At 43.8% G+C, this 24,139-nt stretch overlaps 1 protein-coding gene across 1 annotated transcript in view; it reads right to left on the reverse strand.

The window, feature by feature from the left end:
• INSC (INSC spindle orientation adaptor protein) overlaps nt 1-24,139 on the reverse strand; it is a 127,944-nt gene that overhangs the window by 44,649 nt on the left and 59,156 nt on the right. Inside the window, exons 3-6 of the mRNA XM_004418470.3 lie at nt 21,312-21,657; nt 20,048-20,100; nt 18,795-18,918; nt 6,145-6,258 (exon numbers count right to left, since the gene is read on the reverse strand). Coding sequence (XP_004418527.2) covers nt 6,145-6,258; nt 18,795-18,918; nt 20,048-20,100; nt 21,312-21,657 — 637 coding nt within the window. The remainder of the gene's footprint in view (nt 1-6,144; nt 6,259-18,794; nt 18,919-20,047; nt 20,101-21,311; nt 21,658-24,139) is intronic.

A 24,139-nucleotide genomic window follows, 5' to 3' on the forward strand; every position in this document is an offset into this window, starting at 1 on the left:
TTAGCTCTCAAAGCAGAGTGAGACAGCCAACAGATCACAAAGATGACTCGTCACGTCTCCAGCAAAACGGTGGCAACGCTGCTGCGGGCGTGCAGAGCAGGAGAAGCTGGATACCCCCACCTGGCTTTGCCTGCTTCCTCCTCTCCCTTCCCTGAGGGCTGGAAGGTGCCCTGGGTGGCAGCAGTGAAGAAAGTGCAAGCAGGTGATCTGACCTTAGTCCTGAGGGGCACTCCCCTTTAACCTCCCTACTCTTGCTTCTAACTAAGCCCATTGCTCTCTGTTACAGGAAGAAGAAATGAGTTCAGCAAAATACCATCCCCTGTCAGATTTTTGAGAACTCTTTCAACAACAAATATATTGAGCGCCCACGAAGCACCAGGCGCTGTTCCGTGTTCTGAGGACGCCGCGGCAATGATTCAAAGGATAGTGAATGAGCAGCTGGAAGAGGAAGTGATGACCACCGCGGCCCAGCACAGACGCACGGAAACAAGTCATCCCACATCTTCCCTTCCCCTCACCCACAAACAGGCGCAGGGCCCTTTTCATCCGAAGAGTATAGCTGCTTTTCACTGCAGAGACCAAGATGGAAGTGTCCACCTCTGGGGGAGCGGATAATTGCTGACATTTTATAATCAGCTGAGAGTGGTCCTTAACTTGTATATTCCTGCTTCCTTTTGGGTTGTTCATTCGGTGGGAAGGGGGTACACCTTAGGGCTAGTAAGTTCATTCACACAGTCAAAAAATACTAATGTTTTATTAGATACCAGACACTGCTGGGCACTGAGCAGATCTTCTCGGTCCTCATCCACACTGAACTCGTGGTCTGGCAGGAAGGCAGACAATTTTAAAAGCAGGTACAAATCTGCATAGAAGGGCAGTGAAATGGTGGGGGGGGGGGGTGCCAGGTTGAAGGAGCACAGAGCAGGAATCCCTAACATAATCTGAGGGAGTTTGTAAAAGGGTCAAAGAAAAGCACTCTTGGGGCCGGCCCAGTGGTGTAGTGGTTAAGTTCATGCACTCTGCTTCGGAGACCCGGGGTTCGCAGGTTTGGATCCCAGGCACGAACCGACGCACCGCTTATCAAGCCATGCTGTGGCGGTGTCCCATATAAAGTAGAAGAAGATGGCCAGGATGTTAGCTCAGGGCCAATCTTCCTCAGCAAAAAGAGGAGGATCGACAACAGACATTAGCTCAGGGCTAATCTTCCTCACACACACAAAAAGAGACGCACTCTGGTTTTAAATGCGCATCATTACTCCGATAAAAATATGTGCTGGCACAGGACAATACCCTCCCTGATCTTGCTCCCCCAATCCTTTATCCCTGCCTTCCTACTTTCCCACAGCTCCTCGGACATCTGATGAGGGTTCCACATAAACACCTTACTCAGAGAGTCAATGGAGTAAATCAAGTTACTCTTTAAAGTGGGAAAAAAGAAAAAGGAGTTCCAAGCTCTTCTCAGCCAATCCTGATAATCGTTAATTACCTCCATCCAGATGTAAATATTTAGATACATATATATATATACATATATATGCTTATATATGTATGTATATTTATATATGTGTGTATTTATATTTAATCATATATACCTTATAAATATTATTTATATAAGCAGAGTAATAGATGATAGATAAATGATAGATATGATAAATAAATGATAGATATGATAAATAAGTGATGGATAGATATTTACGTCTGGAGCAGACAATGAACGAATGATGCCACAGACCGCAGGCCGAGAGCCAGGATCAACGTGGAGCCCTCTTTTGGCTCAGGAGGCACTGAGCCAGCATAACTATATTTAAGCCTCTGCATGTAGTTGCATTGGATTCTCAATAGATCCTTTCCTAATCCTGTGAAAAACAGCCTTCTTAGCATTTTTAGCTACTGGGAGAGGAAGGGGGGACATCCTGAACCCAGAATGAGGGGATTCTGGTTCAAATCCTGGCTCTACTGCTGGTTAAATTTGGCTAAAAATGGGGTCCTGACAGCTACATGACCAAGATGTTGAGGGAGCAATTGAGTAAATGTGTGAAGGGCCTGCACCCAGCTCCGGACAGCAGGCTGAGGGTCAGGTTGAGGAAGGCTTCCTGGTTAGAAGAGTGTCTCATACTCTCAAGAAAGGCGTCCTGAGGGCTGGAATATGTGGGAGGGAGAGGAGGAAGGAGCCGCAGAGGAAGTGAGATGGATTAGCGGCATGGACCACCCTGAAGCCTCCATCAAGGACCCAAGAGCAGCACTCATCTTAGAGCAGAGCCGAGAATCGCCCGAGCTAGGAGAATCACACTGTTGGCCAGAGCTTGTTTAATTTTATAGAAAGGTCTGGGCTCAGAGCCCAGCTGTATAGTGGTGTGCATTATTCAGACAGACTTGGGAGAACTCATCATAAAGCTGGAGGAGGCCACTTGTGGGGTGTGTAGGCTAGTGGGGGAATAATAAAAGGAGAGCTGGGGTGGAGGCAATTCCAACAAAGCACAGGGGAATTTTCTGTGCAGTGCACTCAGGAAGGGATGGGGTTTGCCACCACCGTCATAGGGAGGACTGGGTTTATTCCTTGGCCTTCAGAGGAACCCAAGAAGCTAAGAGGACAGACTCGGACAGGATGCCCAACTATCTCCCGGAGACAGCTCAGATGAATGGAGGACCCAAAGACAGACCACTCCGGGCCCCAAATAGGTGGGTGGGGAAGACCACTGGGAGGAACTGCCCCGTATCTGTCACCATGCTGGGCACATTTCCTGAGCATCAACGGTGCGGATGCTGTGCAGGGCGTACCAGGGACTCCCAGCCCCTGCATCACTGTCAGGACTGGAAATCTGAACACAGTGATTCTGCTAGAGAAACTAGTCTCGCCATTTTCCAGGCTGGAAAGAAGAGAGTCATCACTGAATCTTCTCTCTGTGCTTCAACCTTCTGTCCACTCTCTCCCAAGGACCAGAGACATGAGAGGCTGAGATTAAGATTCAGAGTCAGCAGATCTGGCTAAAATCTCAGCTCTGCAGTGAATGTGTGTGACCTGCTCTCTGAGCTGCTGTTTCTTCACCTTAAAAATGGGAATTATAAACATAACACACCATAAGATTATTAGGAGGATCAGATGAGATAATGAACGGAAAACTTAGCCCAGTGCTTGACATATAGAAAGGATGCAGTAAATAATAAAGACTGTGGAAGAGGGGAGGAGGGCGGAGGGAGGAAGACGGTGAGAAAGAGGAGGAAAGCAGGAGGAGGAAGTGCTGCTGAGAGGCAGCTCAGAATAGGAGCCAAGAGCACAGCCTTTGCTGCCCAACAGCCAGGTTCAAATTCCAGCTGTCACTTACTAGCTGTGTGACCTTCTCACTGTCTCAGCTCCTCCACCTGTACGTGAGAATAAATACTATCTACCACAGACGATTGTTATGAGGTTATTATGGTTATTATATAGAAAGCCTTTAGAACATTATCTGGCATATAGTAAGTGCTATACAGATGTTTATTTTTCATTTCTACTACTACTACACCACAACTACCTCTACCATCATCAAAGTTGACCACTTCTAGCTTTAGACATCTCAGACTCTCCAGTTTCTTCCCCACTCCTGCCAGTGTCTCTCAGCACCAGCCTTCACCAGCCTCGGGACTGGAGTGGGCAAGCCGACCGTTGTGTGGTGCACCAGGAGCAGAGAAAGAGGAAATCCTGATGAAGAGGGAGGCAGAATTGTTGGGCTTTGCCTGGAAAGTACTCTAAGTTTCTTTGCCAATTGAGCTGGTGAAATGGAAAGAGTATTGACTCCAGAGCTGGACAAATGTGGTTTCAAGTGTTAACTGTTCAAGGTGTTCAACCATTGTGAGTCCTGGTATCCTTTTCTGTAAATGGGGTCACTGATACCCATCTCAGAGGAGTGCATGTAGATAAGATATGATGACCATAGATAGGGCCCAGCACCGGGCCTGGTACATTGAAAGTAACCAGTAAATAGTCATTCTTGTTGTCGTTGTTAATATTCAATGAGACACGTGTATTCCCTTGGGCAGCCTCTGGTGGGGTATAGCCCATGTTCACACTCAAAGGACCATCCAAATCTTTAAACAACTGCTGATCATACTTCTTGAGAGCCCAGGCTGGTGTTGGGGTGGAGGAGAGTTGAGTAGCTGAGGGGTGGGTACCAGCCCAGGCCTTTCCCCCTGTTTCCTACCACCGGAAATGTTTGGGATCAATATTTAACCAGATGTAAGTCCTGGATCCCAGAGGAGACTAACACCATCGTTGGATTAGACCCCTCTCTGCTTTTCCGAAAGTGGAGCACAAATGTAGGCAGGTGGTAGGAGCCATCTACAGCCCTGGAGACAGAGCTTGGAGTGCCTGTGCCCTGGAATAGAACAAGTGCATCGGCAAAGTTTCCTTCCCGGGGAACTTTTGAAGCCTGTTTTTTCAAAAGAGAAAACCACTTCAGGCCCCATGTTGCCATTCAGAAGAGGTCCTTGCCCCTTCCACACCTCAGGTCCACTCCTGGAGCCCAAACCCAGCCAGTATTTGCAGCTCATTTTGAAAGGGGAAAATAGTCATCCTTCCAAAAGAAAATAAGCTAATTTCTGTTTGAAGTTAATCATTCAACTGACTTTAAGTCAGTTTCAGCCCCAGGTTGGAGCAGTTCTCTGCCCCCTCCCCCCTAGCACCAAGACATCCCTCTGCAGAGTCAACACTCTTGACCAAGCTGAACAATTGAGTCGCAGAATCCTTGGAGAGAACAGACTTGATGCTACCCTCTCTGTCTCCTTTGCCCCAACAACACCACAAACTCTCCAAGATAAATTGCACCTAAATCACTCTCAAAGCGAGTAGTGGTCCCCAACCCAAGAAGTACATTAGAATCACTCAGAATGCTAAAATATCCACCCCGGACCCCACTCTAGACCAATTAAATCTGAATCAGAACATTTTTAAAGCTCCCTAATGATTCTAAGGTGCATACAGGGTTGAGAAGTTCTGAGTCACACTTTGGCCTAAGAACCTGAAGGGCCAAGGACTGAACCAGAAGTCACCACTGTGGGCTTTAGGACCACGAACTCTAAATCAAAGAGACTTGAGTTCTAAATCTGACTCCACTCTTTATGAATTGTGTGACCCTGAGCAAGTCCCTTAAACCACTTCTTTAGCTATAGAAGGGAACAACATGGTACCTACTCCATAGGATGGTTTTGTGATCTAAAAGAAATAATGTATATAAGGCATTAAGCATGGCGAACAGCAACACTGAAACGTCAGACTGCTTCCCTGACCAGAGTTAACAAGTATTTACCCTGCTCTCTAGGGGCTTAGATCAGTGATTCTGAGAGTCTAGTCATGCCTCAGAACCACCTTTCAAGCTGGTTGAAGTGTAGATTCCCAGATCTTATCCCAGGACTTCAGTAAATCTTGGGTGGGGCAAAAGTATCCATGTTTTCCAAAAACTTCCTGAGGAATTGTGATGCAGAGTCAGGACTGGGATCCACCAAGCTGCAGCGACTTCCTGCAACTGGATCTTAAGTCTATTGAAGGACATAGCTTTGCTTCCAGTTAGATCACCAGTTCTATCCCCAATGATGATGTCATTTCTCAAGTAAAAAAGTAAAAAAGTAAAAATGAAACAGACTCTAGTAGGGTCCTAGGACTACCACTTGCCTAATTTGCCCTAAATATTTGGACCTCAAATGCAGGGGCACATTGACCATGAAGCTAATGAATTACAACTCCCATTGTAATTGATGAAAACTACTGGCCTTTTCAATTTTGCCTTCCCTTTATGGAGTATTGGAGTTGGCTACAGGCATTTTTGGGGTCCAGCCAAGAACTTGAATTGGAGGATATGTTCAGTTTGGGTTTGGTGGGATATGTAGAGATGAGGAAGGAGGGTTGATATTTATAACAGATATCTGTCATAAAGAAAGATGATAGAGGATCTGAGGGCACTGAGACATCAAGTGGGGAATGAAATCAGAGGGGCCAGCCACCATTAAAGATGGAGACACCAAGGCCCAGAGATGGAAGGTGACTCTTCCAACATCACACAGCAAGCAAATGCTAGCGCCAGGACAGACTTCCTGGGCCAGCTGTTCCCAGCAAACTAGTTTCCTCACACTCTCCCCAGGCCTGTCATTTTAGCTTCTAACCATGAAACTCACCTTGGCTATGATGCGGCACAAGGGAGCTCCCTCCTGGGTCAGGCTGAACAGGTTCCCTGTGGTGGATTCCATGGTGTAAATATTGTCCGAGGCATCAATTTTTCTCACCAGTGCCTAACAAAACAGAGTAAAGCTTATGGTTACTCACCCCCATCGCCCCTCTGCTTAACTTCCTTAATGGAATACCAATCGCTCTACACTCCTAAGAGCCCCCTAAAATTTATAATCCTGCCTCATCCACTATCCCACTATGGGGTGATGAGGTTCTAGATTTGGGAAAGACATGAGTCAGCATGAGGTCTGAGTTCCATTTCAGAAATATGGGATAATTTCAAACCCCTGGGATTTGGATGACAAATGTGCCCTGTTCCAGTCGATCAGAAAATCAGCTCTCAACATTGGTGGTCTCAGCAAGTACCATTTTGTTGTGCTACTGGCTCCTAATGAGAACAGAAATCATTAGTTAAATAAACAAACCATTAAGTTGAAAACCAATGAGTTGCTACAGCTCTGACCAACGACATTACCTCATTTTGGATGGCTGTTAGCCAATGGTGAACTCCACTTGGGTAATGGGTTCAGGGCTTGAGTCAAGAGAAGCACTCTACTCTACAGTAGTAGCTTACTGCTTGGGGCACATTTGCCTGGGGTGTCTGACCAGGCTAAAATAGCAACACTGGGCATCCTGTCAAAGAGTGGGTAACTCTGATGCCACACTGATCAAGACTGAGAGATCTAAGGTTGGTGGTAAGAAGGCTGGGAATAACCAAATATAGGACCCAGGGAGGCCCAGGAAGAAAAGTAAATGGAAAGTGTTTCAATCAATAAGATGTGAAGATTATTTCTAGAAGAGTTTAGCTTACTTCTAAGAAAAAGCTTTTCACGTATCGTGAAACCACTCCATAATCAGCCATTTTCTTTGAAGCATGTGATTCATTGATTATAAATGATTCCCATCTGCTCAGTAATGCTAGTTTCTTGAGTTTCTCCTAAGAGGTGTGGAGACAGAGACTGGGGAAAGTTGCCTTTGGGGGCTTCAGGCAAGAAAGTAAGATCTCCAGAGATGGGTGCTCTGAGCAGCCATTTTTGCAATTTCGGTTGCTATGTTTATTTTAAAATATTAAATGGATTTGTTTTTAATTAACTCTGGTGTTATGGAAAAGGCACTTAAAGAGAAATGAGGATATCTGAGTTCTAGTCCCAGCTTGCCTCTTTTAACACACTGTGTTGATGAGGAAGTGTGTTTATGGTTAAAGGCATGGACTCCAGAGCCAAACTGCCTGGGTTCAAATCCCAGCTCTGCCTCTTCTGTCTGTGTGTCCTAGAGCAAGTAACTTAGCCCTTCTGTGCCTCAGTTTCCTCATCCATCATTTCCAGTGGTGGAAATAACAGTGTCTATCTCTTACAGTGGTTGTATCCATCTCTTGAGGTTGCCAATATACATAAAGAACTTCTAAATGTACCTGGCACATGGAAGCAAAATACAGTTGTTAGCAGTTATTACTTTGTGATCTTGGGCAATTGAAATAAACTTCCTAGGCCTCAGTTTCCCTATTTGTAAAATGATTCAAATTAAGGGGGTTTGAGGCTCAAGGTAAATGGCTCTCCCTTTTTTCTTCTTTATTCAAACTCATAGAATTCTTCATACACACAATATGCTAATCCTCTACATATGGCAGTCTAAGATTAACTACATATTTAATCAAGCTACTTTAAATATAAAAATTATTCCCTAAGATTTGATAGATGCCTCTTGTAAGATATTTAACAAAGGGTAAAATTAATAACGAAGATTTGTCATACACATCTCTGTAATGAACGTACTTCTTAGAATCCTTCCCCATCGTTACCGTAAGCAGTTACATAAGTGACATTAACGCTCTCATGAAAATGCAGATTTCATATATTGGGGTCTTGTACCTAAATGATAATTACCTGATATTCCTGATTAGTGTTTGTGCTTGAAGCAATTAGCATTAAATTAACCAATTCAAATCCAATGTCTTTTGCAATCATCTGCTAATATTAGTCTATTTACGTCTGAGAATAATTTCTTGGTAATGTCTATACGTATATATATCGTAACTATGCCTCAGATATGTCTCAGTGAATCAGCTCTCCGACAATGAAAAGTTTTAAGCATCCTTTTCACAAGGATAAATTTGGAAAGATATGAGATCAGAGGCTCCACTGAAATCGTCAAAGCCCTAAATATCACAATACATCAGGGTTGGAAGGGTCCTCAGAAGTCTTGTCCAACTCTCAATTCACAGTTGAGGAAACTGAGACATAGAAATCTGACCGAGGTCACACAGGTGGTAAGTGGTGGAGTTAGACCTTAACCCCTGTGAATCCGACTTCCTGTTTTCCAAGGTCAGAGAATCCATCTCCTTCAGTGTCGGCAGGACTTCACCTGAACTAGCGGAGATGGAAGTCTCAAGACAAGGAGAATATCCAGCCTCATTAGTAGCTCTCACCAAACTGTAGAGCAGTTCTTCATCCTGGCTTCCATTAGCATCTACCATGCTCTGCCTTGTGGTAGCCACAGCTCCTGCTGCAGGGCCAAGAGTTCACTGAGAGCCCCAGCTGCTGCCCCTCTGATCCACCACTGTGTTCTTGCTGAGGCCATACTTCCCAGGAGCTACTCCCAGCTGTGACTGGGCACAGCAGGGGTACTACTGTGGGCCTGTGACTGTGGGTCAGAGGACTCCTCTAATGGGTGACTTTGGTTTGAAAATTCCAAGTCTCTTCTTATTCAATTCTTCCTTCCCCCTTTTCCTTCTCGAAAGTTGTCAGATGAGCAATGTGTTTTTCCACGCCTGCTCCTGCTTCCTCCCCTTTATCCTTCACAGGCATCTCTTATCGTATCCCACCTTGGTGTCAGCTTCAAACTAACACGGTCTCTAAAATCAAGTTTTTTCAGGAAATCAAGTAGGAATTAGAGAAATTTTAAAAATATGCTCCCTCCTATATCATGAGAAGAATCATGAAAGAATGGAAACAAAATAAAGAAGATAGACTGATTAGGCTGAATGACAGAATTTTTTTTTTTAAAGACAAACTAGGCAGATATGAAACAAAAAAGTAAGATCTTGAAGACCAGGAGAAAGGGATAAAAAAGGATTAAGGAGATGCACACAATCTAACTGCTCTAAATAAGGAATTCAAAAAGGAGGATATATATTTAACTGTATCTTGAAAAGAAAGAGTGACTGCAACCCGGTGAAATTTATCAGGACAGATAAACTCTCAAATCAGCCTGGAATGAGTACTTCAGAGGGAGCCCGGAAAATATTGTGAAGCCTCTTCCTAAAGCTTCAGATAGAGAATCCACAGTTAGATATGGTTATGGCAGCCCAGCTGTGCAAAAGGATTACATAACTGTGGGCAGATTTGACAAGGTATGGTAGATTACAGATGGCCACAAATCTTTGCTAGTCCTCCCACAGAGAGGTAGCTTCCCCCCTTTTGAATTTGGGCTGGTCTCAGAGACTTGCTTGACCAATAGAAGCCAGCACTTAGAAATAATGTTCCAGGACTTCCAAAGCTAGATCATAAGAAACCTTGAAGCTGCCATCCAGGCTTCGTGGAACATTCTTTCCAGAGTCCTAAGCTACCATATAAGAAGTTTGATAACTCTGAGACTGTCATGCTGGAGAAGCAATGTGTAGGATCCCTGATCAATACTCTCAGCTGAGACCATCTTTCCAGTCATCCCCTCCAAGGCACCATACATGTGATGAAGCTTTCTAAGACTCTCCAAACCATCTGCCAACTGAATACCACCAAGCGACCTCTGTTGATGCCACAGAGAACAGAAGACTCATTCAGCCAAGCCCTGCCAAATTCTTGGCCCTTAAAATTATGAGATATAACAAAAATTATTGTTGTTGGGGTTGTTTGTTATACATTAATAGAGTTCTGGAACACAGGAAAAGACTACAGAGATCAGTAGGAAATACTCAAAGGATTATTAGATAAATTTCCAGCTGAAATGTTTTGAAAATGAGCATACAGTATTGCCTGTGTCCTAAGAGAACATATTGAATAAATGCATGAATTAGACTCTGAGGAAAGGCTCAGAAAGATCGGACATATTATAGAGGAGATAGACAAAATAATAACTGAATCCAGGCTTGGATTAGCCATTGGTCTGATGGGAAAATATCTCCTGGGTAGGAATATCCAACTTAGGGGGGCAAATGTGGACAAGATTTCTTAGAACAGGAGGTGTGGGGTAGACTCAGACCTTAATTGATTTCACTTCTCTCAATCAGGGAAATCTCAAAATCTAAAAGAGTTTTTTGGAAAAACAAAAGGATGTGCCAGAAAGGAAAGAGAAGTTCAAGTGGGAAAGCTGCTCAGATCCAGCAACTAGTGCTCATTCCGTGCGTTAGAAAGAGAAAGAGACCCAACGAGAAGCAGAGTGAACTGTTAGAAAGTCAGCTGAGTTTCTCAGAAAGGAGTAGAGGATTAACAGAAGGAAAGAGAACACTGGAGGAGCAGTTCATTACTGCAAAAAAAAAAAGATGTAGCAAAAGAAATGCAACTCAAGGCTAAAATATTCAAAATATATGGAAAGTCAGTGTTCTGAGAAGTGCATGGCAGAGGGACTGGTCCTCAGGAGGCCCATAAGGGGCCAGACTTCAGGAGCATCACAGGAAAGTCTCCCTAGAAGACAGATCTTAAGGCCTAAGCAATTCTCTAGCAAGAGGCAGGGACAATAGCCATCATGCTATAGAATAAAGGGGGTCTGTGTATCCTATGTCAATTTTTTTTTTCTAATTTAGTTCTAAAAGAATTTTTAAAACTATATGATGCCTTGTACATTTTAATTTTGACAAGTAAAATTTTTCCTCATAAGTTTAAAGAACAAAGTTGGAAAAGATGTAATTTCCAGCAGATTATAAATATTGACATAAAATAAATTCATTGAATACATTGAATACTCTTTTAGATGTGTTCAAAGGAATCTAAATACCAAAACAACTTGATACCGGCATCATCCATTTAAAAATACATGAATAATCTCTTTCTTTAACATTTGAACATTTTGCATCTTTTCTTTTCATCTTTAAATTTATATTCCCATTCCAATTCTCCCTCAGAATTTTATCTTAATGTAAGACATTTAAATTTCAAAGTATTTTATTGATCACCCTTATCATACTTATCATTGAAATTTGAAATTTTATCTTATTTCCTGTGACAGTAAGGCTCTAAGTGTTTAAAAACAATCCCTTCTTGAGTTTGAATTATTGCTACGATTATTATCAATACAATTGGTCAAAACAACATAGATTATAAATTTTAATAAATAATTATAAATCATAAAAATGAAAATTATTATAAATATATCTCTTAATGAGATAAATGAGGTTTTGTATCCTTTTTAGGCTTTCTCATTCATTCATGTATTCATGATTGAATATTGACTTAATGCTATATTTTTAGATGTAAACCTTGAAAAATCTTGTTCTCATAAATCCATGGAGAGCAATGGGATGAGTTTGTACAACCAAGTTGCTCAACCCTTTGAACACATTCTGAGTTATGTATTCACATGGTGATCTATCATCAAACACTACTCTTAATGATCTGTCAGCTGATAACTCCTCTAAATTGGTAGAAGCAAGGAATTGGAAACCATTCGACTCACAAAAGCATTTGTTCCCAATCATTAGAGTCATTCATTACTATCTCAATTTCTGGGAAGAATTCCAAAAGTACTTTACCAAGACTTATCAAATAACAATTAATTATACTCATCACTCTTACTTAGAGCACCTTGGGTTATCCAAGTTATTCAGAAAGGATTAGGAAAATCAAAATATTATTAATTTCATTGCCAATACAATTTTTTAATCAAGTATTTTTGTGTGTTTCAAATACATTTTATCAAAACCTGGAAGCTACAGTTTTTGCTTATTTAATTTATGGAAAATACCCACCCTATAACTTAGTTGGCAAAAACAGTTCTTTTCGTCAAGTCAATCAGCCAAGTCAACTTAACTTTCTCTCAATATAGCCCTGACTTCATTTTTAATTAAAAAATGTTTGATATATGTTTCAAGAAATGCTAAAAAACACTGACAAATAATTATAGAAATCATTCTCTAAGGTAAAAAGCTAAAAACTGTCAATAGTAAAATAATGTAGGCCTAAAATAAAATTTGATTTATTTGTATATGTTATAAAGCCAAAATAAAACAATTTACTAAACTTTTAATAACACAAAGTAATATGTAGCTAACATTGTAAATTAATTATAAATCTAGGAATATGATAAAAGGCATTGTATTCCTTCAGTAAATAGGTGTGTATATGTAATGAACATCAGTGTTCATTTTAAGGAATAATTAAATAAGATCTGAGAATAAATATATCAGAAATCATTCAATTATTTTTAGTAGTTCTCATGATCAAACTTCCCTGCATATTTAAAGAAGGAAAAAGATATTTACTGCTTAAATCTAATTAGTCCAGCTGCTAACAATTAATTTTATCTTTTGCTAACAGGAAGTAGAAATTAGTATAAATATTTCATAAAATATTTTGACAAAATAGGCTTTAACTGCTTTCTTAAATAATGCGCACCAAATCTGAAAAAGAAATCACATAAAATTTGTATCTGTGGATTTTACCCAATATATCTTGAAAAATTTGGTTGTCCTCAAAGCTATTCCAGTTACATTTAAAAGAATCAGTATCATTAACTTTTAGAGTCTTTGGCTCTTCAAAGATACTTTTCTTTCCAGTTAATGATATATTCTAGGATTGAGCATGAAATATAGCTGAAAGGAATTGCTTGCATTTAAATATGTGCCAAAAAAGACATTTTTGGTGTTTGATGTATCCTACCCAATGCTCTCGTTGGTTTTTCTAAGGAGAATGTCCCTCAAGAGCCATGCACGATTTGAGAATAAACGGAGATGGAAGGGATAAGATAAACTGGAAACTTTTCATAACCACCCCTCCAACACACACGCAAACACTCACACATACACGCACACACACTCGACCATTCTACCATACATCTGGATTCAGAAAATCCCCACACTGGGCAAAATATAGAAATACGTAAAAAACACAAAATAATTCATGGAGGCCTAAGGGTTTGTGATTCATGAATGAAGGCTTCTTCTTTGTTTGATCTCCCAGCTCTCACTACAAGGTTTTTGCACAGCAGGACAATGCCCTCTAAGATTTGGGATGGATGAGGAGTATGCCTTTCTTTTGGAAAGTAATAGAAGGGCTATTAAAAACTCTGTACGTTACTAGGAAGATCATTTGTAGGAAAGAAAACAAATGAAAATTGAAGGTCTGGAAATTGATTTCCTTAAAAGTATATGTGCTAGCGTTTCTCCTAGGAAATCTTGGGGAACTTGGAGAATGCAATACATTTGAAGTGCTTTGAAGACCACCAGCCAAAGTCACCTCAAGCAGTGGCAGAAACACAGCATTAAGAGGGGAGCTAGAAATGGAGAAACGCTGAAAATGCTGGATGGGAAAGAATGCAAATCAAGAAAGTCCTTGTGAAGGAATTACAAATCCCTGACTTTGCAGGAAGAAAAAAACATATCAAATGCCCTTGAATGAGAAAGGAGACATTTTTCTCCCATATATGGTAAAAATCATACCACAATTAACCTATGGTGGATGCTTTCCCCCAGTAAATGTATGTTCATAAATCCTTGTGGACTATTGGACAACTGAAATAAACTGATAGCCTGCCACGGATGCAACCAAGACGGTATCTGTCACCCACCCTCTTTCTCCCAACTGCAGATGAGTATCTGTTAGGGCCTTTGGGAAGCCTAAAGGCAGAGTCCTGGGAGAAATGTTGCCTGGAATTCCTCCCTAGGGATTGGGGATGGCCTGTTTTAGCTTCTGTGAGTGTAGGGGTAGTGCTGTGAGAATATTGTGTATCCATGATACTAACTCTTGGGCCCTTTCAAGTATGGTCAGGAAAGAGCGGTACAAATTGAGAAGCCATGAAGGAGCCACTCCCATTGCTGGAGAGTCAGCCTGGACTCAGCTGCCCAAGGAAACACAGCTCCACACCCACACTGGGATGCGACCCTCCTGGCCAAGATGAGCTGAGTAAGAAAACTGAAGAGAACTGTGTGAATCTAAGAATTTGGGACTTTGAATTATTCCTAAGAGTAAAGGAATTCAGTTTTTGGTTTTTTGCCTTTTATTTTATTTTCTCCCAGGGAACTTTAAAATGAAATTGGAGACTATTTTAAAATTTTGAATAACTTCATATTTCTCATCTGGCAAGTATGTTTGGATTATCTTTATGCTGCCATTTAATCACATTGCAGCCTTTGATTACTTATAGTGGACAACATAGCTAAGCAAAATCTGAGAGTGGGAAATAGAAGAGGAAAGCAAATTTTGAGCATTAGTTACAAAACCTCCTTAGAGGTAATTTAATGAACGTAATTATTATGAGTCCTTTCTGAGCCTTCTGAGAGAAAAGTCTAAATTGCCCACTATGATTCCAGAAGGATCTACAAAGCAGTAGGGGCTGTTATTTGGGGGAATGGATTCATTAAGGTGGGAAAGAATTGCCCCACAGGCAGACGACCTCCTTGCCCTGGGGGCCCAGCCCCACTCCTGCCTGACCACAGCCTGATGGATAAGGCAAATAAGATAACAGGACAAGAACTGTGAACCGCTAAGGGGCAGTACTTGGTCCCCACTCCTTCTACCCCTGTAGGTAGGGATTTCAGCACCACCACCTCTGCTGGCCTCACTCCCCACCACTCCATGTCATCTCACTGAGAGAGGAGTCAGTGAGTTAGGAAGAAGGAACTGAGTATGTTCAGCTTAGTGCCTGTCTCTCTTCTCTTAGGAAGTGTCCCTCTGGTCTGATGTCTCTCACAGGATAAGTGCTTGTCCCTCAGGTGAGGCCTGAGGTTCTCTGGCTCTGCCTGGGCTGGGGAGGGGAAATTTAGCTGTGAGGTGAAGGTTTAACACGCTCATTTAGCCGCAGAGCCAAAGATACATTCCCCAATCAGTTTTATTAGACTAAGGGTGCTATTTAAACTAAAATAAAAATTGCTTGATGGAATGAAAGGATGAATGACTATAACATCTATCCACATGAAGCAGAAACAAGGATTCAAAGGTACAGGTGAGAGTTGACCTATGCAATGGAGAGTCCCCTAGAAGTCCTCTACAAGTAAATCAATTTTTGGAAGTCAAATCTTCTCCTCTTCCTTCCTACAAGGCTAATCCTTTATTCCCAGATAGTCTAATCATCAATGCTCATTAATTTCCCATTGGTGGCTTCTAACATTTAAGCCTTAAATTTTTCCATCAAGTAGTTAAATTATCTTAATAAACAGTTAACTAGGTGATTAGGAGTTCTTTTAGCAAAGCTCATTGTTGATTTCTCTTGAGTCAGATCAAGTCTCTAGTGAATAAAGCAGTTGACACAATCAGAAGAGTGCCACCAATTACTCATGTGTTGTCTCATTTAATCCTAACAACAACCCACTGTAGAGGTGAGGAAACTGAGGGTCAGAGAAATTGAGTAACTTGCTCAAGTTTGCATACCCAGTAAGTAGCATGGTCAGGATTTGAACCCTGATATGCCTCCAAACTCCATGCCCAGTCCGTTACCTCACAATGTCCACATTCATAGAATTCCATACTATCATAATTAGAAGAAACCTTCCAAGTCATTCAGCTCAACCTCCATTTACTGCCAACGTCCTCCCAGGCATGACTTGCCCATCTCAGTGATGGGAAGTTCCTAAAGTGTCCTTAAGCCCTATTGCCTCGCAAATTCCTTTTTACATGGAATGTCCTGTAGATTCACTCCACTGACCCAAGGTCCTTCTTCCCTTTGGGGTCCCAAAGCACAGAACTTCGGAGGTAGCAGAGTGTCCATCCTTAGATTAAACATCCCCTGCTCCTCCAACTATGCCCCACATATCTTGATCTTCAGCCCTTCCCCACCCTCCTTGGAACCCCCCAGAGCACAGTCTTTGTCAATGACACATCTGGGGCCCGGCACTGGACATAATATTCCAGGATGGGGCAGACCAATGCAGCGTAGTGCTAGATTATCACTGCCTTCGTAGAAAGCACCGCGTAATATTCTTTTGTGGCAGGGCATGGGAATGGGGTGGGAAGAACATTGTTCCTCCCATGTAGGGAGTCTACATGGCTCGCTAGTGAAAAAAGAAAGGCATTTCCCAAATTGCGTTTCCTGAAACACCAACACCCCAGAATAAGTGAAAAGGTGCTTTAAGAATAAAAAAGATCTGTGATCATGTAAGTTTTGAATATATTGCTTAATATTCATTCACTAATAAATCTTTATTGAGTGCTTACTATATGCCAGGTACTGTTCTAATCACTACAGATATATCCATGAAAAAAACACACGAAAATCCCTATCTATGGAAGCTACAGGTCAGACAAGAAATGTTATGAATGTTTGAGGACCGTTTAGAAGATTTGTAATGCAGAATGGCACATTATAGGAGAAACTCTGATGCAAAGCAGTGGGCTTAATTTTATTTCTGTCAACCTTTACAATCCAAATATAGGATCCTTGTGTAAGTACTAACATGCTAAAGCACTAGTTTAGGAAACACATGCTTACAAGACTGAACCCAAATTACCCTGCCTTCAGCCAACATATCTCCCCATGTCACTGCTGTCCCATATCGAAACTTTCCAAAGTAAAAAGAAGGTAAAGATCAGCCAAGAAATATAACAAGCATGGCAAACTCCGCCCGTAGGAGAGCTTAGAGGACATCATGGGGCATGCTGCAAGAAAGGAGGGTTATCAGGAAGCTAACAAAAATGTAGAGGAATGGAGGACAGAACTCTGTCTCCACGCTCAGGAGAGGGAGGCCAATGGGTGACCAAATTCTAACACAGGAGCAGCTGATCCAGCTCAGCACCCAGGCCAAGCATCAGTGACCCAGGTGGTCAGACCTGGGGATGGGGCAGGACTTAGCCAGGGAAGTAGACGCACTGGATCAGGAATTCCATCTTGAAAAAGGTCAGAATGAGGAAGAAACAGAAAGGACCCAGTGCCCCGGGAAATCAGATACAGAGTCCAAAAGGCCCAAGTAGGCTCCTGGCAGCCCAGAGAACTTTTCCCAGGATTCTGTGACCTAGAGCATCAGAAAGACACCCAACCCCTTTGCTCCCGGTAGACAGAGCTGATGACTACTTCTAAACCAGCTGGCTTCCATTTACAACCCAACGTAACTATTCCATTTCAACCCTTTTCATTGAACCTGGTACTTCCAGGCAAGAGGGCACAAAAATGGCATAAAAACCATCAGCAGGCACCTGGGCCCCTGCTCAAAAATTCCTCCAGGCTCCCCTCCTCTCACTACTAACTTCAATATCCCTTGCTCATCACTCCCTCAATTCCTTCACCCATTTTGGCCCCCATGTTCTACTGGGTCCCCTGGGACTTAATGGTTCAGTTTGGGACACTGGCCCGCTCCTACATGTGCCTGTCAGCATTTGCTCGTCAGCTCTGAGTGCCGGGCCCGGCACCCCAGCCATTGGCCCTTCCTTGCCCTTGTCCCAGCCTCTCAGGACAGGGAGCGTAGACTTCGCAGACCTTCGGGGCTGCACGGGTGAGAATTCAGGGGGCAAGCTGCACTGACCAGCAGGTAAGCCAGGCCAGAAGGACCTGGGCCCTGTGTGAAATGAGCCAGACACACAGGAAAGATAGAAAAGAAACTCTGGGCTCAGTGGCAAGGCTGAGTTTGGAGAGAAGCCGATGTGGGAAGGGATTTGTTATTTGTGGAAGGCTTTTATTTGATGGTGGGAAAAAAAATGGCAAATATGTAACACAATATTTCTGTAACCATAAATAACATGTAAATACCTTTCATAATGAAAACCTTATGGAATCTGCTTTTCTGGGAGGTTTTTAAAATAGGGAAAGGCAAGAGGGGGAAATGACATATATTTAACCCGTAGTATGTGCTAGCACTTTCCATATGCTGTCTTCTTAATCCTCTCACTTCTCTTCCGGGGAAGGCTTTTACTTTATAGATGAGGAAAATGAGGCTAAGAGGTTAAGGGACATGACCAAGGTCCCATGGTAAACCACAGTTTGAAAGTCGATCTTCAAGCTCCAGAGCCCTCCCTCTTTCTGGAATCAAACAGGAGCCTGCCTAGAGGCAGGGGTTGGACTATATGACCTTTCTAGATTCTTCTCTCTTGCCAGGGTTTCCAGAATTGGTTTGTTCTCTGCAGGTGCCTTAAGGCTTTCAGGATAGTAAGGATCCACTGTGTACACTGTGAACAGTAACTCAGCAAAGAAGATTTCAGGTGGTGAAAACAACACTGAAAGTGCAATTGGGAGATGCTGAGCTCCGCCACTGCCTTGCCGTGTGGCCTTAGATAAGTCTCTTCCTTCTCTGGGCTCCAGTTTTCACATCTGGAAAACAGAGAGCTGGGCTAAATGCTTGGGAAGCCTCCGCTCAGCTCTGACAGTCCCATCTTTCAGGGGACGGAGTTCACTTTGGCAGTCTTAGGAGGATGTGGCCCAGGAAAGGTCACCTCAGAGCTTCCCTCAGCCCGGTCCCATCCCTTTGCCCACCTCCCTCCCCAGGAGTCTCCGTGAACGCCCTCTCCACAGCCCGGCCTGCACTGACCTGCACCTCCCGGGTCAGGGCCAGCTCCAGCAGCTGGCTAAAGTGCTGGCCCAGCGTGCTCAGGGTCTCACTCACGCAGGCCTTCATCGACTTCAGGACATGCTCATTCTCAACCTGAAGGCACCTGGGGAAAAGAAACCATGGGGTGTGCCACTGGAAGGGCCAGGTGGTCAGCCCCCGGCCATTGCAGGGGCCAGCTCCGGGCCTGCTGCGGGCCTGGTGTGGGGTGAAAGCAGCCTAGGAATATTCCATAGCTGGCTCATCTCCTGGACTCCTAGTGTTCAGAGAAGCGCTGGCCTGAGATGGAAGCTAACGTCCATGTCACTGGGAAGAAAGGCCATCAGAAGGTGGCCAAATCCATGCCTCTGGGGATCTCCCCAGGAGGACCTGCCATCATGGAGGCCAGGGTCGAGGGCTGGGGGGAGGGAGCAGCAGAGGAGGGGCGCTGGTGAGCCAGGAAAGCCGGGGCTCACCCTAAAGGTCTATGGCACTGCCTGGGCCCCTTTAAGGGAGGGCTGCTTACAATGTGCACAGAGGAGCCTTGAGGATTTTCTCCCTAGAGAGAAAGAACAGGGCAGGATCAGGCTCAAATGTACCCCTATGGCCTGAGAATGTTCCACACTGGAAGGCCAAAGACTCCATGGGAGCTTAGGGGATGCCAAGTTCCAGGGTTTTCTTTCAGGGCCGGGGGGCTGGAAAAGGTGAGGGAGTGTCAACACACATCTGGGTGTGTATACATTGAGGTTGAGTGTGTGTATGGGTCTGAGTGTAAACATATGTATGTTTACATGTGTGAGATATGTTGAAGAGGGCGCGAGTGTACTTCTGTGCCGGCGTGAGTGTGTGTTTATATATGTATGTATGAGCGAGTGAGTGTCTGTGAACCCCTTGTCTACGTGTGTGTGAGTATAAGGGCGTGAGTGTCTGTCTTCACCTTGCCTTGACTTTGGGGATTCGGGGGCCTTCCCAAAGCTCTGAGAAACCTTCTCCTTGAGACCAGCCCTCAAGAATCCTCTTACTTCCTATGCCCAGGCCTCTCCTCTGCCATCTACATTCTCCCTAGGATCTGAAAATGGGGCAGAAAATCCTCAGAGTCTTTTAAGTTTTCTTATAAAAGTCAGCAAAAGCGAACTCCAGAACCGCACACGGTCCCTCCCCCCACACTCCCACTCTCCCTCTGGGAGCGGATGCCAGCCCCTCCCCCTGCCTGAGGACAGGGGGTAGATCCTGGGAGACCCAGGGTCCAGATTTACCTCTCTGTGACTGCTGAGAGCTCTGAGCACTTCTCCATTAGCAGCTTCTCAATCTGTAGAAAAACAGATCAAGTTGACTCAATGGAATAAACCTTGGCTGAGGAGCAACCACTGGGCCGGGCCCTCCAGGGCATAAAGATGAGGAATTGAGTCATCGGATTTGAGAAACAGGCACATAAGCTATGACACAGTGTGATGTGGATGGCAAAGGAGATCATTATTAGCTGCTTTGGAAGCTCAAAAAATAAAACTGAGGGGCCAGCCCGGTGGCATAGTGGTTAAGTTCGCACACTCCACTTTGGCGGCCCAGGGTTCGCAAGTTCCAATCCCGGGGGCAGACCTATGCACAGCTTATCAAGCCATGCTGTGGCAACATCCCATATTCAAAATAGAGGAAGATGGGCACAAGTGTTAGTTCAGGGCCAATCTTCCTCAGCAAAAAATAAATAAATAAAATAAAACTGAGTAATTAGTTATGCTGGGGGATCTGGGAAGCTTCAGAAAGGAAGGGGCATTTGAGCTGGGTTTCAAAGGGTGAATAGAAGTTTACTGTCTGTGAAGTGGAGCAAGGAAAAGGGTAAAGCACTAAGGTGGAAAGTGAACACCAGAGGAAAGAAAAGTCACGATAAGGGGAATTTTCAATGGTTTACTTTGCACTGAAAAGAAGATTCAAAAGCATGGGCTTTGGAATCAGAAAGGCTTAGGTTGAATCCCACTTACACCATTCGCTGAGTAACTTTGGGCAAGTTACTTATGCTCCCTGACTTTCTGTTTCCTCATTTATAAAGTGAGGGCAATAATACTAGCTAACGTTTTTAATCAACTTGTTTACCGTTTTACATGTAATAACTCAGTCCTCACAACAGATCTATGAAATAAATACTATTATCATACTCATGAGGATGATGAAAATGGGGCACAGAGAAGTTAAGTAACTTGCCAAGGTCACACAGGGGAGCAACATTTGAACCCAGGCAGTCTGGCATTACAGTAGGCATACTTAGCCATTGCACACCCTCTCACAGTGGTTATGTCTGCATCACAGGTCGTGCAGGTTAAACGGGATGTGTGTGAAAACACCCAGCACAATTCCTAGCACAGAGTAGATACTCAATAAATGTTCTTACTGTCTTCCCTGCTTTACTAGAAGAGGAGAAAGATCCCTGGGGCAGGAAGAGTTCAGACTCCACACAATTCAGACCCATTCTTCTAGAAGGAATGCCCATTCCAAGTGCCCACTCACGCCCATCCCAGGGCAACTGACCTGGCCCATCTCCTGTGAGGAGCTCCTGCTGACAGCGCTGTACTCACTGACCATGGAGCGGGCGTGGCAGGTCAGACGCACACTCATGCTATGGACGCGCGCCCAGCGGTCCTGGGCCAGCTTCTGCCCGATTCTGCGCAGCTCGGTGCTGATGACCCAGCCTCGCTTCAGCAGCAGCTGCAGGGGGTCTCTAAGGCTAGGGCCGCCTGCCAGGATGAGGTCACCCTGTGCATCCTCCTCCAGGCTGATGGGCTTCGCCTGCAGGACACACATGCACTCGCACTCGGTCATGAGCTTCAGGTCCTCCATCCAGCGCTGGACCGAGTCCACCTGCATCAGGTGTGGCCTGCAGCCAGGGAACAGCGCCATGTTGGCAATCAACACTCCACAATTTCCAGAGGTTTCCCTTCCAACCTGTTTTATGTTTATCCAACACCTACCATATGCTCAGCACTGTTTCTTGCATTCACTTACCTTAATCCTCTTATGTCTCATCATGTCCATCTCACAGATAATAACACTGAGGCACACAAGTTTTGGGGGCAAGTGAGCAGAAAAACAACAGGTAATGGAGTCTGCCAGAGTAGCAGAAGATCTTTACAATAAGAGGAAAGTGGGAATAGCCTAATATCAGATATTAGTTATGTTATGCAAGCCATGGTACGACTACATGGTCATATAGTGTGCACTTTAAAATAACGTTTCCCAAAAGTTCACAGCAAAGAAAAAGGTGTGTGTTAATAAAGTAACACGGGGAAAGCAGTCTGCAAGTATGTAAACACAATCATTATATTAAAAAGCAATTTCTAGAAAAAATATGTAAAAGAAAGACTAACACTAATGGTTCTTTTTTTTTTTTTTTTTTTTTTTTTTGGTGAGGAGATCAGCCCTGTGCTAACATCTGCCAATCCTCCTCTTTTTTTGCCGAGGAAGACTGGCCCTGGGCTAACATCCATGCCCATCTTCCTCCGCTTTATATGGGACGCCGCCACAGCATGGCCTGCCAAGGCAGTGCGTCGGTGCGCGCCCGGGATCCGAACCAGCGAACCCCGGGCTGCCGCAGCGGAGCGTGCGCACTTAACCGCTTGCGCCACCGGGCCAGCCCCACACTAATGGTTCTTTATGGGTGGTGAAACTAAAGCCTTTTTCATTTTTTTTGACTTTTCTCTAATTTCTAAATTTTCTTTCAGGAGCATGTATATCGCTTTGGTAATGGAACAAAATTAACTCTATTTAGTACAACAGCATGAAAATATACATTAGAACCTAAGATCTTTATCAAATAAATCCACTTAGTCAAACAAAATCCAGTCATATCAGATCACTGCTGAAGCACTGAACATGTATTGAGTGACTTATATTTAATATCACATAAGTGCCAGGTACTTTGGAAAAAGTGGAGATGAACAGGCCCAGCCTCCACTCTTGTGGAGCTTTTGACCTGCCCAAAGAATCAAGACAAAGTACCAAGAAGTTAGAAAACGACAGATTTCAGCGTCATTTGAAGATTACGACAGAAGACGAGATGCACGGTCAGTCAGTCAGTCTGGGCTCTAGTCCCTTAGTCTCCGGCTTTCGTTTGCAACAGTCTTCTAACTAATCTTTCTGTCGCCAATGTTACCTGCCTCCAGCCATCCTCCACCTGCCACCAATCATTCTCTCATTCTACAAATAGGTATTCGGTGCCTACTATGTGCCAAGTACCGTTCTAAGCCCTAGGCTGTACCCGCAAACGAGCAGATAAAAACCATTTCCCTTGTGAAGGTTACATTCAAGTGAGAGGAGAGTCAACTTTGAAAGTAATTTTCAAAATAAATAAGCAACGTATATAATATGTTGGGGGTGATCGGTGCTATGAAGGAAAAGAGTATAGGAGAGAAAGATAGAGAGTGCTGGGGGTAGAAGTGCAAGTAGGCATTGCAATTTAAAATAAGTGGATCGGAGAAGGCTCACTGAGGAAGCGACGTTTGAGCCAAGACTTGAAGGACACGAGACCGTGAGTCATGTGGATACTGGGGGGCAAATTGTTTCAGGGAGAGGGAACAGCAAGTGCAAAGGCTCTGGGGCGCAAGTGTCCTTGAGATGTGTGAAGAATAGCAAGGAGGCCAGAGTCAGCCAGGCAGAGAGAGTGATGGGGGCATGAGGTGAGAGCAGTGGAGGGTGGGGATGGGGGCAGATCCTGTAGAGCTGTGCAGGGCGAAGTAAGACTTGGCTTTGACTCTGAGTCAGTGAAGCACACAAAGTGCACCAATGAGGCCAGTGAGGTGGGGCAAAGGTCTCAAGTAGGACTGGAAAGATAAAGGCCTGCTCCAACACCACAGTTTAGATCACGTCTTCGTATTTACTGTTATGTAATGAGAATGAGTAGGACTTTCTGAACGACACAACTGTTTAACTCTAGGGCTTCTAAAAGTAATTTTTAACCACGAGGCTTATAATGTTTAACCATGGAAAGTGTACGTGTGGTTTCTTACAGCAAATTGCCTTTTAAATGGTTAAAAAAAAAAAACTCACCAATGACCTTTCTCCCTCTCCCTTCATGAAAATAGCTATTATATTTTGTAAAGAATTTGAACATATATGTATGTGTGTGGATATATATATATAGAGAGAGAGAAGAAGAGAGAGACAGAGAGAGACACCGAGAGAGAGTCACCGGAAACCACAGCGCCCTGCTGCCCATTCCGTCTTTATGAAATCATATTTAACTTTACATAAGGGGGATTGTATCACAGGTACTCTTTGTAGACAATTTCTACTCTTCTACACCTTACTATCACTGCCTCAATCCTTGCCCCCCCAACCCTGACCAACTCACAGTAACTTAG

This window comes from Ceratotherium simum, chromosome 7 (assembly GCF_057802395.1).
Source record: "Ceratotherium simum simum isolate JZ-2026a chromosome 7, ASM5780239v1, whole genome shotgun sequence".
Classification (NCBI taxonomy): domain Eukaryota; kingdom Metazoa; phylum Chordata; class Mammalia; order Perissodactyla; family Rhinocerotidae; genus Ceratotherium; species Ceratotherium simum.